The sequence below is a fragment of the Choloepus didactylus genome, chromosome 13 (assembly GCF_015220235.1).
Source record: "Choloepus didactylus isolate mChoDid1 chromosome 13, mChoDid1.pri, whole genome shotgun sequence".
Taxonomy (NCBI): Eukaryota; Metazoa; Chordata; class Mammalia; order Pilosa; family Megalonychidae; genus Choloepus; species Choloepus didactylus.
Genome location: NC_051319.1, coordinates 48,446,408 through 48,460,703, shown reverse-complemented (window position 1 = coordinate 48,460,703; position 14,296 = coordinate 48,446,408). Strand labels below are relative to the sequence as shown.

At 36.1% G+C, this 14,296-nt stretch overlaps 1 protein-coding gene across 8 annotated transcripts in view; it reads right to left on the bottom strand.

The window, feature by feature from the left end:
- Positions 1-14,296, bottom strand: part of FER (FER tyrosine kinase) — a 615,744-nt gene that overhangs the window by 137,830 nt on the left and 463,618 nt on the right. The window contains exon 17 of one of the 8 annotated variants that reach the window (XM_037800963.1): positions 5,401-5,426. The exons of the other annotated variants lie outside the window; for them this stretch is intronic. Within the exon in view, the coding sequence (XP_037656891.1) occupies positions 5,416-5,426 (11 nt within the window). The 3' untranslated portion in view covers positions 5,401-5,415. Of the gene's footprint in view, positions 1-5,400; positions 5,427-14,296 lie in introns of those variants that run through there. 8 annotated transcript variants of the gene reach the window in all.

Below are 14,296 nucleotides of genomic sequence, written 5' to 3'. Positions count from 1 at the left end.
TCAGAAAGGAAAATTTACTTATATGAACAGAACTGAAAATTTATTCATAGGAACAGAAACTTCTAAAGATTTGCTATATAAAACTTTCCATAATAAATAGCTAATTTTTTTTCAGTTTTTTTTCCTACTCATAATTTTCTGTTTAATGGATATGTCAGTTTAAACATTTCTTGGAATATGATATCCAGATTAATAATATATGACTTCTAGGTATATTCTAGGTATATTACTGACACAACATAAAAATTCCCTGGGTGTTTTTTTTATTATATATTTCCTTTTTATCAATTGGAAGGACAAAATAGGCACAAAATATTCTTTAGCTTCAAGGTAAGACTAAATTGTTACAGACTCTGATTTGAGAAGAGCTGTCATATTCTTGCATCATTGTATCTCCTTAACCATATTATGAACAAGATGTGAAAAATTTTAAATGTATATAGATTAAAATCACAGAGGCATCAGTTATTTAAAAATGGGGTACCCAAGTGATGAGGGTTAACATCACCAGTGATGTCACATGGAGATCATGTACCACCAGTACAATGTAACGAGAAGGGCACTTCACCTCTGTGGTATTCCAAAAACCCATAACTCCAGGCTAACCACAAACAAAAGCTTCAAACACTGATTGGGTAACATTTTAAAAGATAGCTGGGCAATATTTCTCAATACAGTCAAGGTCATGAGAAACAAGGAAAGACTATCATAGACCAGAAGACGCTTGAGAGGTAAGAACACTAAATGCAACATGGTATCCTTTATTGAAACCTGGAACAGGAAGAGAGCACCAATAGAAAAATTGATGAATTTCAAATAAAGTCTGAAGTTTGGTTAAAAACTGGATTTACTGATAATTTCATTAATAGGATACAGATTGGAATGTTAACATTTATAGAAATGCAAAGTTAGAATTCATGGTAAATATTGACCAAAGCTACCATACAAAATATGCCTGATAAGTTTTTATTGGTTGCTGGGTGAAAGAATGATAAATATTACTTCAAAAATTGTAATGCCCATTTTGAACTGCATCAAAGATAAACAAAATAATCATTCTTTCATTACAAAGAAGCTCCATTTATTATAACCAAATATGCCTCTCATTGCAAATAATCCTGAAATTTTCTTGAATTGCCTTTTTTCCACATGTAGGATGATTTTTCTTCTTCTTCGTATTTCCTAATCTACCATTTTCTCTAGTTAACACAGAAAAGCTTATCTATATTTTGATTTTCTTTTACCTAATAAAACTATTTATTTTTCCTCTACTTTCTTCCTATTCCCAAATATTGAGTCTAAGTCATAGTGACTAAGAGCTTGAGCCAAATTCTGGTTTCACAACTTACCAATAGACTGACTTTGTAATTCACCTAAGCTCTCTGTGCCAATATAATGCCTGGCTCTCAATAGTACTATATTATCATACAGCTATCGTATTATCTTGTTCCTAGGGAGACCCAACATTTCAGTTTTTCTCTTTCGTAAGTATTTCCAAAGTTAAATATCTTCTAGGGGAAGATGTGTATATTCTCTACCAAACAACTGTTGGTACAACTCTATAACAAATTATACTGAAGTACCTAGATGTTAAGTCTGAAAATGCATGGCAGTCTTATGTTCTTACATTTATGTGATCAACTAAATATATTAATATATTCTTTTCTCTCATTTTTTTCTCCATAACATTTTCCCAGCTTTATTTAAAAACAGTTTCTGCTTCCTAAGGGGGCATATCCATGGGGAGGTGAAAACTCTATTTTCAGTAAGTCATCAACTTGATATGTGATGACAAAAGCATCTAGATTGACTGCCAATGGCTCAAATTTATACTCAAATAGGGAGAACACATAAATCCCAAGGTTGTTTTAGATTAAAAGTTGCTGTAAAAAATTATAGAAGCATATTCTTCAAGTTGTTCAACTTTATGCCTGCTTGAATTACTTAAAACAACCTTCACATCTTTCTATACTGAAAATACAGCTAATAACTGAAGTAAAACAGACCAAATCTTTTATCCCTCACCTATCACATTTTAAAATCTTTATTTCCTTAATTACTTGACAATATTCTAACAGAAAAACCCTATGGCCCACCTTCCTGAATTAGATAACACATGTACCTCAGCACATTGCCTTGGAAATACAAGGACAATCGGAAAGATCTTTGACATCAATCTTTTCTCTCCTTCTGGCAACAACCTTGCCATTTTCCCCCAAATGCTGCCAGAACCCATCCCAAACTGGACTCAAAAACTACTCTTCATAGTTTAATTACTTCCCACCTCAACTATTAAAATTCAATTCTTCCTTAATTCATATTCAGTATGCTGAGGGGACAGAGACAGTCCAGCCAAATTACTTTACCATTTCACCCGTCTTACATAAGCTGGTTTCCTATACATTTTAACAAATGTCAGAAATTGTTATTCTGTTCATTTTTATATATCCCTGATGGCTTTTGAACTCTCCAAAGACATCTTGTCCTCCAACCACCTACTTACTATCCACTGATCTTAACAACTTTTCCTATCTCTTGCTATGAATTTTGGACTCTGTGAACTGTGATTCTGCTTGAATTAACTGGCACCCAAACTTTCTTATTACAAATCACTATTTTTTATAGCTCATTTCAGAATTATAATTCATTCTATATTTATGGCCAACTTTTGATCAAGTATTTGGTTGCCTGAAAGCTGTTATGTGTAAATTATTCTACTGTGTTTGTGTAATTTACTTATTAACCTAGAATGTAAAACATTTTATATTTAAAAGTACAAGAAAAACATACTGATCTACACATTGATATTACACCTTTCTATTAAAAAGTAATAGGTAATGTTCTAAAAGGACGAGAAAGAAATGAGGGCCTCATAATCAATTTTAATCAGATAGTTAACATTTAGACTAAATAATCTGGGCCAAAATGGGTGACTACTCATGCTTTGAAAATATGACAATTATTTTCTTACCTTACTCTGAAATATCTGAGTACTATAGGAACTGATAGCTAATTGAAGTGAACATCCAATCTCAGCTACGATTAATTTAGCAGCAGCTAATATTATTAAGAATTTATAATGTGTTAAGAAGTGTGCTCATTTAGCCCTTAAAATATTATTATTCCTCTTTTCACACTTTATAAAGATGTTGAGGCTTACAGAGATTAACTTACCCAAAGTCACACAGCCAGAAGTAGTAGAGTGAGAACTTAAACCCACATATGTCTCCAAAGCCATCATGGCCATGTTCACACTGCAAAAATCATTTGCAAGTAGACCAGCTTCCAAAAAAGAGTTATGGAGCATTTTGAACACTGTTGAGCATTTCTTTCATATATGTTAAAGAGAGAAACAACAGAGTACCAAAACTGATGTTGAGAAGACTGAAATACTTAGGGAGGGGAGTATTGTTCACAGTTTTCTGAGGAAATCCTAATGCCACAATCAAGTACACTGTGATGAAAAATTTGGTCAAAGGGGAAATTTTATGGAGGTAAGGAAAAATATTGTCTGATACTCTTATTCAGAAACAGTGAAGTCTCTATTACACTCATGACTAGGGTGTAGGGTTTGCTTGACTATTTATAAACTTTAACTATTACAGGTGCTTACAAAAAAATACTATGAAGGTTTCAGGCAGCACAGGCTCTACCTTTGGAGCCGCTATCTTTTCTAGAAAACTCGAGTTCAGATCTAATGTTGCCTGAATTGTTGATCCATAGGTTTGAGCCTGGGGACTATTCATGAGTCTTTCTATAACATATCTATTTAGCTACTCAGGACAGTGGAATTTAACATAAAATGTATCTCCACATGAGAGCAAAGAGATAAAAATTTTTCTTAAACCACTCTTTATGGTAGCAGATGACAAGTAAAACATAAACAAAGAAGGCACAAACAGATATTATGCAACTCTGAAAAGAATAAAATAAATGAAGATATTTGTCAATTAAAAAGCAGACAAAAATACAAATGCCCGAACAGTGTGTGGTAAATGATCATTCACGTTAAAATATAAAGATGCATATGCATACATGTTTCCATTTGCACAGAGAATCTCTGGAAGGACACAAACAAACAAAAACAAATAACAGCAACAATAAAACCACAAAAGATCAGTAAAAGCAGTTGCCTCCAGAGAGATAAACAAGAGGGATTGGGGCCAGGGACAGAAAGAAGGCTTTTCATTGTATTCCCATACATAATCTTTGAAAGTAATGGTTTAAAAAAAAAAATCACTCCACTGCTTAAAACAGTTCAATGACTTACTTCTCATTGTATCCAGAATGAAATCTGAATTGCTTACTCAGACCTGTGAGGCCCTGCATTATTGTGTCTCTCCTACCTTTCCAACATTATCTTATGGCAGTCTCCCCCTGGTTCACTATGACTCAGCCATTCTTTCATTCTTCCTGTTCCTCAAACACAAAGCTGTTCCCACCTCAAGGCTTTTGCAACTGCTACTCTCCCTGTGCCTTTCCCCAGCCCTTTGCAAGGCTGTATTATTTTTATGCTTCAGATATTAATGCAAATGTCACTATCTCCTAGAGATGTTTCTTAAGCCCCTTAAAACAAATTAGGGACCACCTGTTACCATCTCCTAGAGCAACTCTTCTCCTTACAGCAAAATTTAAAGTAATAAATTTATTTGTGATTATTATTAAATATATGTCTCTGCCACTACACTATGGATTTTCTGAAGGAAAATGTATTCTTACAACAATGTATATGGTGTATGGAACATAGCTAGTGTTCAATGAGTATTTATCAAATAAATTAATTCAAATTTCACAATAGGTTTTTAAAAAATTAAAAGCCTTAAAATAAAATAGAGGTATTTTTATGTTTCAAAAGTATTATTTAATTGATGCTTCTTGCTTGAGGGACAAAAAAAAAAAAAAAAAAAAAGATTGCTTCAAATAAAAAAATTGGAGATATTTTACAATAAAGATTGTAACCCTAACCCTAACCCTAACCCTAACCTTTCTATCAGCTTAGACAGAAAATGTAGACATTCCACCACTGCTGGTAGCTAATATTTCACAAGATAAATTCATTTGGATGCCTTTATCAAAGGAAAGGAAAATAAGTGACATTGTTCTCAACACTAACACAGGCCAGCATGTTAGGAAAAAACAATGTGTCTTAAAAAATAGATACTAACTTGAAAATATTTAACATATGTAATCTCCTAAATGCAAAATTATTAAAGTTGTTAGAGTTGCTTTTTAAAACTCTTTTATTTTGTTGTATAAAGCCTTTAATTTTGAATGCAGATATTGTCAAATGTGATACTGTTTTCTCAAGTTTAACACTGAGGAAGTAGGCAAATTTATTCTTTCAAGCAAAGGTTACATTTTCTAGGTATATTTATTACACGCTCCATCTCAGGCACAGCTGTGTCAGGTACTGAATCATGTTCTTCCTGGAACCGAAATATAAATAGGTATCAATGACAATCTAGCTTCAGTTTTACAGAGAAGGACAAATAAAGGCAAATAAAGAATAACAAAGTTCCACCTACACAAAATCTTGTTATAATGACAGTTTCTAATATTATTTTCACATTTTCAGTAACAGGGAACTATACAAAGCTCCATATAAAGTGCAATCTCTCAAGATTAATTCTCTGAGGAAGTTTTCTGCTACATAGCATCTGAAGGCCTATAATGGGGGGAGAAAAGGAGTGAGATGAGAGATATTAGATATAACTAGAAAATTGAGGAAGAAATAAGAAAAGAAAAAATGCATAATAAATTTTCAGAAGTAATTAATTTGGATGATCATCAATTGAGCAGTAAGTAAAAGATTCATTTCATTCATAAAAGTTCATTCAAATTTATGTAATGAAAGGAAAAGAGGGTAAAAATAGGTAATTCCTGTCTACTTGACACAACAAAAGCATAGACTCTTGGGTTTGGAGGACCTAAAAGATAGCAAAGGTCTGGAAAATAGGGTTTATTTTTTCTTTTTGTGTGTGTGGGAGGTCTTTTTTGGTCTGTTTTGATAACAGCTATATTCCCCTCTTTGGTACACAGTAGGAAATCAGTAACTGTTGAGAAATCAATGAGTAATGATAGTGATGTCACTAACATGTCGATGTAAGACATTTCCTGTAGAAATCTTTCCACAAAATCAGCTAAAAAAGGACAAATTCACTTGCTTAGAACTTCGGAGGATGACAGACTGAGGAAGGATACCACAGACACTGAATCAAAGAAAAAGAAAACGAAAAAGAATCAACAAAAGCAGGTAGGAAATTTCTGTTCTGGACCCACTGCTCTCTACCCCTCCATCTCCCTCAGTCCCCACAGCTTGGGAATCTCATGGAGGAGGTGCAACCGAGGTCCTTCCCACCAGGACAGAGACTTTAAAGCTACTCACAGCAGCAAGACAGAACTCCATGGATATTCAGGCACAGAGACCCAAGTCTGCAGAGACCCAGAGCAGAATACAAGCTGCAGAGACATTCTGCATACTAAACAGGCCTTAGGGGGTGGAGGGGATGCAAAAAAAAAAAAGAGATACTGAGGCAGAACTGTTGACAAGAGGTACACTTACTAAATCCAGTTTCGTTTGGCCAGGCCACTGAAACACAAAATGGACTTTGCTGGAGTGATACACCTTTTCTGGATTGACCCTATCTGACTCCCTGGGGCAAGATACCATAACAGAGAAGAAATCAGAGGCAGAAAAGCCTCAAATTAAAAAAAGGGGTGGAGTGGGGTGTTAAACTGAACTTTGGTGAGATAGGAGGGTCCCAGAATGAGAAGTGTAAAGAAAAGGGGGCACTGAAAAGGGACAGAATTTAAAAAGAATCATAGGAGACAGGAGCTGTGAAGAAAATACTGCAAAAAAGGAAATAGAAAGATCAAGATGTATGGAAAAGGAACTGAGGAAAGGAAACTTTCTCTTAAAGGTGAAACCATTACAAAAAAAGGGCAATCTTAAAAATTGTACCACATATTTAGGACAAAAATCAGGTGTACAAAGACCTGAAAAATCTAAACAGTTAAACATGGCTTACTCTCAAGGTTGAGTACAAGGTAGACCAAATGTCGAAGATGAGCCTTAACACAAAGCCAATCAACAATAAAACCTTAGGCAAGAGAAAGAAATTAACCTTCACAGTTAACACATCAAAATAATCAGATGCGAAGACATCAGTAAAAAATTACAAGCCATACTAAGAAACAGGAAGATATGGCCCAGTCAAGGGAACAAATTAAAACTTCAGAGGAGACAAAGAATTTGGAACAAATAATCAAAGACATTCAGACAAATCTTTTAATTAAGGAGATAAAGGAAAATATGGATAGGAATAAACTAATGGTGGATATACAGCTAAAGATATTAAGAAAATAATGTATGAGCATAAAGAATTTGAAAGTTATCAAAAGAAACAACAGAAATTATGCGAATGAAAGGCACTTAAATAATGGAAATTAAAAATACATTGGAGGAAGACAGCAGCATAGAGAGGTGTGGAATTTAGTTAGCCCCCTGGAACAACAAATAAAGAACCAGGAACAAATAGTAAATAATCTGCTGGGGGACAACTGTGACTGTCCAACACATCGTACACCAAACTGTATTGGTGGAATGGCTGATATTGCAGCATAAAATCTAAGCAAAAACTGTGGACCCGTGCCGGGAGACCTCTTCCCCCACAGCAGGCTGAGCTACAAGATCTTGCTGTGGGAGAAAGCAGCATTCTGGGAGCAAGCAAATATAGCTCAGCCCAGCTCCAACTGGGGTTTTAATTAACAAATGCAGACTGCTGAATACAAGCTACAAATATAGACAAATCCCTAACAAACAGCAAAGTACCCTGAAGTGGCTCCCAGTTGCAGAAAAAAAAAAAATTAAAAAAAGGAAAAATACAAAAGCTTTTAGAGATTGACCTTAGAGAGTCAGAAATCACCTGCACCCTGGGAAAGGGAACTCAGAGGAACAGGTGCTCTATCTGACCAATGGGCGAAACTGGGGGGCCATGGACTGGCTCTGAAAGGTGGCTCCCTTTCCCTTTTTCTCTCTATCAACCTGAATGGCTCATTGGAGAGAGCCACAGCAATTTTCAGTTTGCAGCGCTCTGACCCAGACAGAAACAGAGAGACAAAGGAGCTATTCAAATGCAGGAGATAACTACCTAGGGGATGTATCTTCCCTAAGAGGAAGGAGGTGGGGCCCAGCTCTAGGGGCGGCCAGCCTTCAGAACTCAGACCCCAGGGCCTGGGGGAAAACAGTCAAAATGGAAACAAAACAAGGTAAGAATTAAAGGGGCCACACCCCCTTACACAACAAGCTGACAGGCCCACCTGCTGGGCAGGTTAGGAAAAGTACAGTGACTAGAGACCTCACAGGAAAGTCTGTCAATCTTCTAAGATACACCCTCAGAGAAACCTGATACTGAATATAAACCCTTCTGAGAGCTGTGCCAGTTCTGACCTGGGAAAATCTGATTGGGGTAACCAAGGAAACCAGATGCCTAGACAACAGAATACTATCAAGTACACTAGGAAAAAAGAAGATATAGCCCAAAGGAACAAACTTACACCTCAATTAAGATAGAGCAAACTTAAACCTCAATTAAGATAGAGATATTGTTTTACTTTAATGAAACAATCAATTAAAGATTTTCAAAGAAATATGCTAAATCATAGAAACAAACCAAGTCAACGAGTTCAGGAAAGATATGGCAAAAGAGATGAAGGATATAAAAAAAACACTGGGCAAACATAAGGTAGAAATTGAAAGTTTGAAAAAACTACTGGCAGAATCTATGGAAACGAAAGGGACAACATAAGAGATGAAAAACACAATGGAGACGTCTCATACAACAGATCTCAAGAGGCAGAAGAAAACACTCAGGAACTAGAGAACAAGACACTTGAAATCCTACAGACAAAAGAACAGATAGGAAAAAGAATGGGAATATATGAGGAATGCCTCAGGGAACTGAATGACAACATGAAGCACAGAATGTACATGTCATGGTGTCCCAGAAGGAGAAGAAAAGGGAAATGGGGCAGAAGCAATAAAGGAATTAATCAACGAAAATTTCCCATCTCTTATGAAAGACATAAAATTACAGATCCAAGAAGCGCAGCGTACCCGAAAGACAATAAATCTGAATAGGCCTATGCCAAGACACTTAATAATCAGATTATCAAACGTCAAAGACAAAGAGAGAACCCTGAAAGCAGCAAGAGAAAAGTGATCCATCACATACAAAGGAAGCTTGATAAGACTACATGCAGATTTCTCGATAGAAACTATGGGGGCAAGAAGGAAGTGGGGTGATATATTTAAGATACTGAAAGAGAAAAACCGCCAACCAAGAATCCTATATCTGGCAAGACTGTCCTTCAAATATGAGGGAGCATTCAAAATATTCTGAGAAACAGACAATCACAGAACTTGTGAACAACATACCTGCTCTACAGGAAATACTAAACAGAGCACTATAGACAGATAGGAAAAGACAAGAGGGAGAGATTTGGAACACAATTTTGGGTGATGGTAGCACAGCAATGTAAGTACACTGAACAAAGATAACTGTGAATATGGTTGGAAAAGGAAGGTTAGGAACATGTGGGACATCAGAAGGAAAGAAGAAAGATAAAGACTGGGACTGTATAACTCAGTGAAACTTAGAAGAGTGCTCTACAATTGTGATTAAAGGTACAAATATGTTTTTACACGAGGGAGAACAAATCAATGTCAACCTTGCAAGGTGTTAAAAATGGTGTGCTATTAGGGAAAAAATACAATCAATGCAAACCAGAAACTACAGTTAACAGAAACATTGTGTTATGCTTCCTTTAATGTAACAAAGCAAAATATCAAAGCTAAATGCCTATAAGAGGGGGACATAAGGGAGGGGTATGGGACTCTTGATATTGGTGATTTTGTCTGACTCTTTTATTGTTCTTTAGTTTAATTCTATCTTTCCTTTTGTTGCTTTTTGGCTGTCATATTTTCTTTTTCTTTTGTCTACCTTCTTTGACTCTTCCTCCTTCTTTGTAGAAGAAATGGAGATGTTCTTAAATAGGTAGCGGTGATGGTGGTGAATGCATAAATATGGATTATACAGGGAACCACTGATTATTTACTTAGGATGGAATATATGGTAGGTGAACAAAACCATCTTAAAAAACAAAAACAAAAACCAGCAAACAAAACAAAACAAAACAAAAAGTGTTGATGAAGAAATGTTGAAGGCACTATATTGAGTGAAATAAGTCAGACACAAAAGGACAAATATTGTATGATCTCACTGACATGAACTAATTGTAATATGTTACCTCATAGACATGAAATATAAGTTACCAGGATACAGAACGAGACTAAAGAATGGGGAACTGTTGCTTATTATAAACAGAATGTTTAATTAGGTTGAACTTAAGTGTTTGGAAATGGACAGAGGTGATAGTAGCACGTTATTGTGAGAATTACTAACAGTGCTGAATGGTGTGTGAATGTGGTGGAAAGGGGAAGCTTAGAGTCACGTATGTCACCAGAAGGAAAGTTGGAGGTTAGAATATGGGAATATATAAAATAGTGAATCTTGTGGTGGACAATATTCATGATTAACTGTACAGGTATTAGAAATCTCTTTCATGAACTAGAACAAATATATGACACTATAACTAGAAGTAATAATAGAGGGTTATATAGGGAAAAAAATATACCTATCGCAAACTATGTACTATAGTTAGTAGTATTTTAACATTCTTTCATCAACAGTAACAAATGTACTATAACAATACTACGAGTCAATAATGGAGGGTGGTAGTTAGGGGTATGGGAGTCCGATCTGAGTTTTCCTTTTTGTTGTTATTTCTTTTCTGGAATAATGATGTACAGCTGAATGATGGTACTGTGGGCAATTGAATGTGCACTTTGGATGATTGTATGGTATGTGAACAATCTCAATAAAACTAAATTAAAAAAATACACTAGAGGCATAAAACAGCAGATTTGAACAGGCAGAAGAAAGCAGCAGTAAAACAGAAAACAGGGCAAATGAACCCATACTTTAGAAGAACAGATAGAGATAAGAATAGAAAAAATTGGGCAGTGTCTCAAGGACATGTGTGACAGCATGAAGTACACAAACATACATGTCATGGGTGTCCCAGAAGGAGAAGAGAAGGGAAAATGGGCAGAAAGAGTATTAGAAGACATAATGGCCCCAAATTTCCCAACTTATGAAAGCCATAAATACACATGTCCAAAAGTACAACATACTCCGAACAGAATAAATCCTATTAAACCTACTCTGAGACACATACTAATCCGAATGTCAAATTCCAAAGATGAAGACAGAATTCTGAAAGCAACAAGAGAAAAGCAATTCATCAAATACAAAGGCTCTTCAAGATGACTACGTACCAATTTCTCTTCAGAAACCATGGAGATGAGAAAGCAGTGCATGATATATTTAGGCTAATGAAGAGAAAAATTGCCAATCTAAAATTCTTTATCAGGCAAAAATATCTTGCAAAAAATGAGGGAGATTTTAAAATATCCCCCACTAAACAGAAACTGAGAGACTTCATCAACAAAAGACCTGTCCTACAAGAACTGCTAAAGGGAATTCCTCAGTTTGAAAGGAAAAGACAGGAGAGAGTGGCTTGGAGTAATGTGAAGTAGTGAAGATCTTCAGTAGAGTTAACTAAAAAGGCAAGTGCAAAACCAAATAGTAATGTATCCTCAGTATAACTCTACTCTTTAATTCCTATAAGACTCACAATACAATTGTACAAGAAAATGTCATATTTCCTGATAATGGACATGGAAAATATAAAGAGGTAAGGTGGGATTAAAACAACATAAATAGGGGAAATGGAGGAATATGGGAGCAGAAAACACACATTCCATTGTAACCAAATTGGTATCTTTTCAAATTAGTAGGTTATAGATATAGACTGTGTAATATAAACTCAAGGGTAACCAAAAGAAAGTATTTAAAAATATACAGAAACAGAAATGAGAAAGGGAGCAGTCAGATATATCACAAATGATCAACTATGTATTAAAGAAGGTTTCAGTAAAAGAAGAGAGAGACAACAAAAAGATAAGACATACAAAACCAAAGGACAAACTGGTGGAAGGAAGTACTGCTCTTACTGCAATAACACTGAATGTTAATGGATGAAGCCACCCAATCAAAAGACAGAATTGGAGAGATGTGGCAAGATGGCAGTGTACACAGGTGTGGAACTTAGTCCTCTAGAGCAACTAGTAAATCACCAGGAACAACTAGTAAATAGTCTGGAACAACTCTTTGGGATACATCCATGATCAGACACACATCATACATCAGTCTGGAATGGGTGGAATGGCTGAGATCTCAATATAAGAACTGTAAGTAAAGCCCCTGCTGAGGCTGGCACCTCCCTGCCCCCCACCAAGGGCTTGGTAGACTGAGTTGGAACACTTCCCTGTGGGAAAGAGAAGCAGTCACTAACACAAGAAAGGGAAGGTAGTGCTAACAAACTCCAACTGTGGTTTTAATTAACAAATTTGAACTACTACATACAAGCTATGAAAAAAGATAAACCTGGAGCAAGCAGGAAACGAACCCTGAGATCTCTCCCAGCATAGAGGAGGCAGGGTTGATAGAAAAAAACAAAAACAAAACACAGGTTTTTGGAGCTGGCTGAGCTCAGAATACTGGAAAAGAGCAATGTCCCCAAAAAAGGGGCACATAGAATCAGGTACCAACTCTGGTTCTTGACTGGCAAAACTGGGGGGCTGGAGACTGGCTTTGGAAAGGGGATTTTTCTTTTTTCTTCTCTCATTCAAAGTACCTCATTAGAGAACATCTCAGACATTTTTTATTGTCACCACTGACACAGGGAAGGGTGGAATAAAGACAGTCAGAGAGACAAAGAAGTAGTCAAGTGAAGGAGATAATTCCCTAAAGGGTGCATCTTCCCCTAGAAAAGAGGGGGCAGGGCCCAGCTCAAGTGGCTGCCCTCCTTCAGAGAATTCAGACCCAGGGCCTGGTGGGGGGTGGGGGACAGAAACAGTTTAAGCTTGGCTTCTGATTTACCCTTAGTCTCTGGCAGGGACAGGGTTTGCTGAGAATTAAAGGCACTGCACCTCTTTAGGCTGGTGGGATGCTGCAGGCTAACAAGCATTACCTGCTGGGCAGGATAGGAAAAGCAGAGAGTCTAGGGCCTCATGGGGAAGTCTGAAAATCTGCTAGGTCTCATCCACAGGGAAACTTGATACTCCCCCGAGACGTGGGCCTGTCTGGTCTGGGAAAATCTTATTGGGGTAATCAAGGAAACCAAATGCCTAGACAACAAAAAATTATGAGTCACACTAGGAAAAATGAAGATATGGCCCAAAGGAATAAACACTTCAAATAAGATATAGGAGTTTAAACAACTAATTAAAGGCTTTCAAAAAAATTTGCTAAATCAATTCAAAAATCAAATCAATGAGTTGAGGGAAGACATGGCAAAAGAGATTAAGGATATAAAGAAAACATTAGGCGAACATAAAGAAGAACTTGAAAGTTAGAAAAAACAATTGGCAGGACTTATGGGAATGAAAGGCACAATAAAAGAGATCAGAAACACAATGGAGACATACAAAAGAAGACTTGACAAGGGAGAAGGAAGGATTCATGAACTATAGAATAGGACATTGGAAATCTTACACACAAAAAACAGATAGGAAAACAGAATGGAATAAAATTAGCAGGGTGTCAGAGAACCAAATGAGAAAATGAAATGCATGAATATATGTGTCATGGGTGTCCTAGAAGGAGAAGAGAAGGGAAAAGGGGCAGAAAGAATAACAGAGGAAATAATCACTGAAAATTTCCCATCTCTTATGAAAGACATAAAATTACAGATCCAAAAAGTACAGGGTACCCGAAACAGAATATATCTGAATAGACCTACTCTAATACACTCAATAATAAGACTATCAAATGTCAAAGACAAAGGGAGAATTCTGAAAGCATCAAGAGAAAAGCAATCCATTACACACAAGGGAAGCCTGATAAGACTAGGTACAGATTTCCCAGTGGAAACCATGACGGTGATCAGAAGGCAGTGGAATGATACATTTAAGATACTGAAAGAGAAAAACTGACAATAATTCTATATATGGAAAAACTGTCCTTCAAAAATGAGGGGACAAAGAAACACTGAAAGAGTTTGTGAACAAGATACCTGCTCTACAAGAAATACTAAAGGGAGTACCACAGGGAAAAAAATAAAAATAAAATGATATGACATACAAAATCCAAAAGACAAAATGGTAAACAGT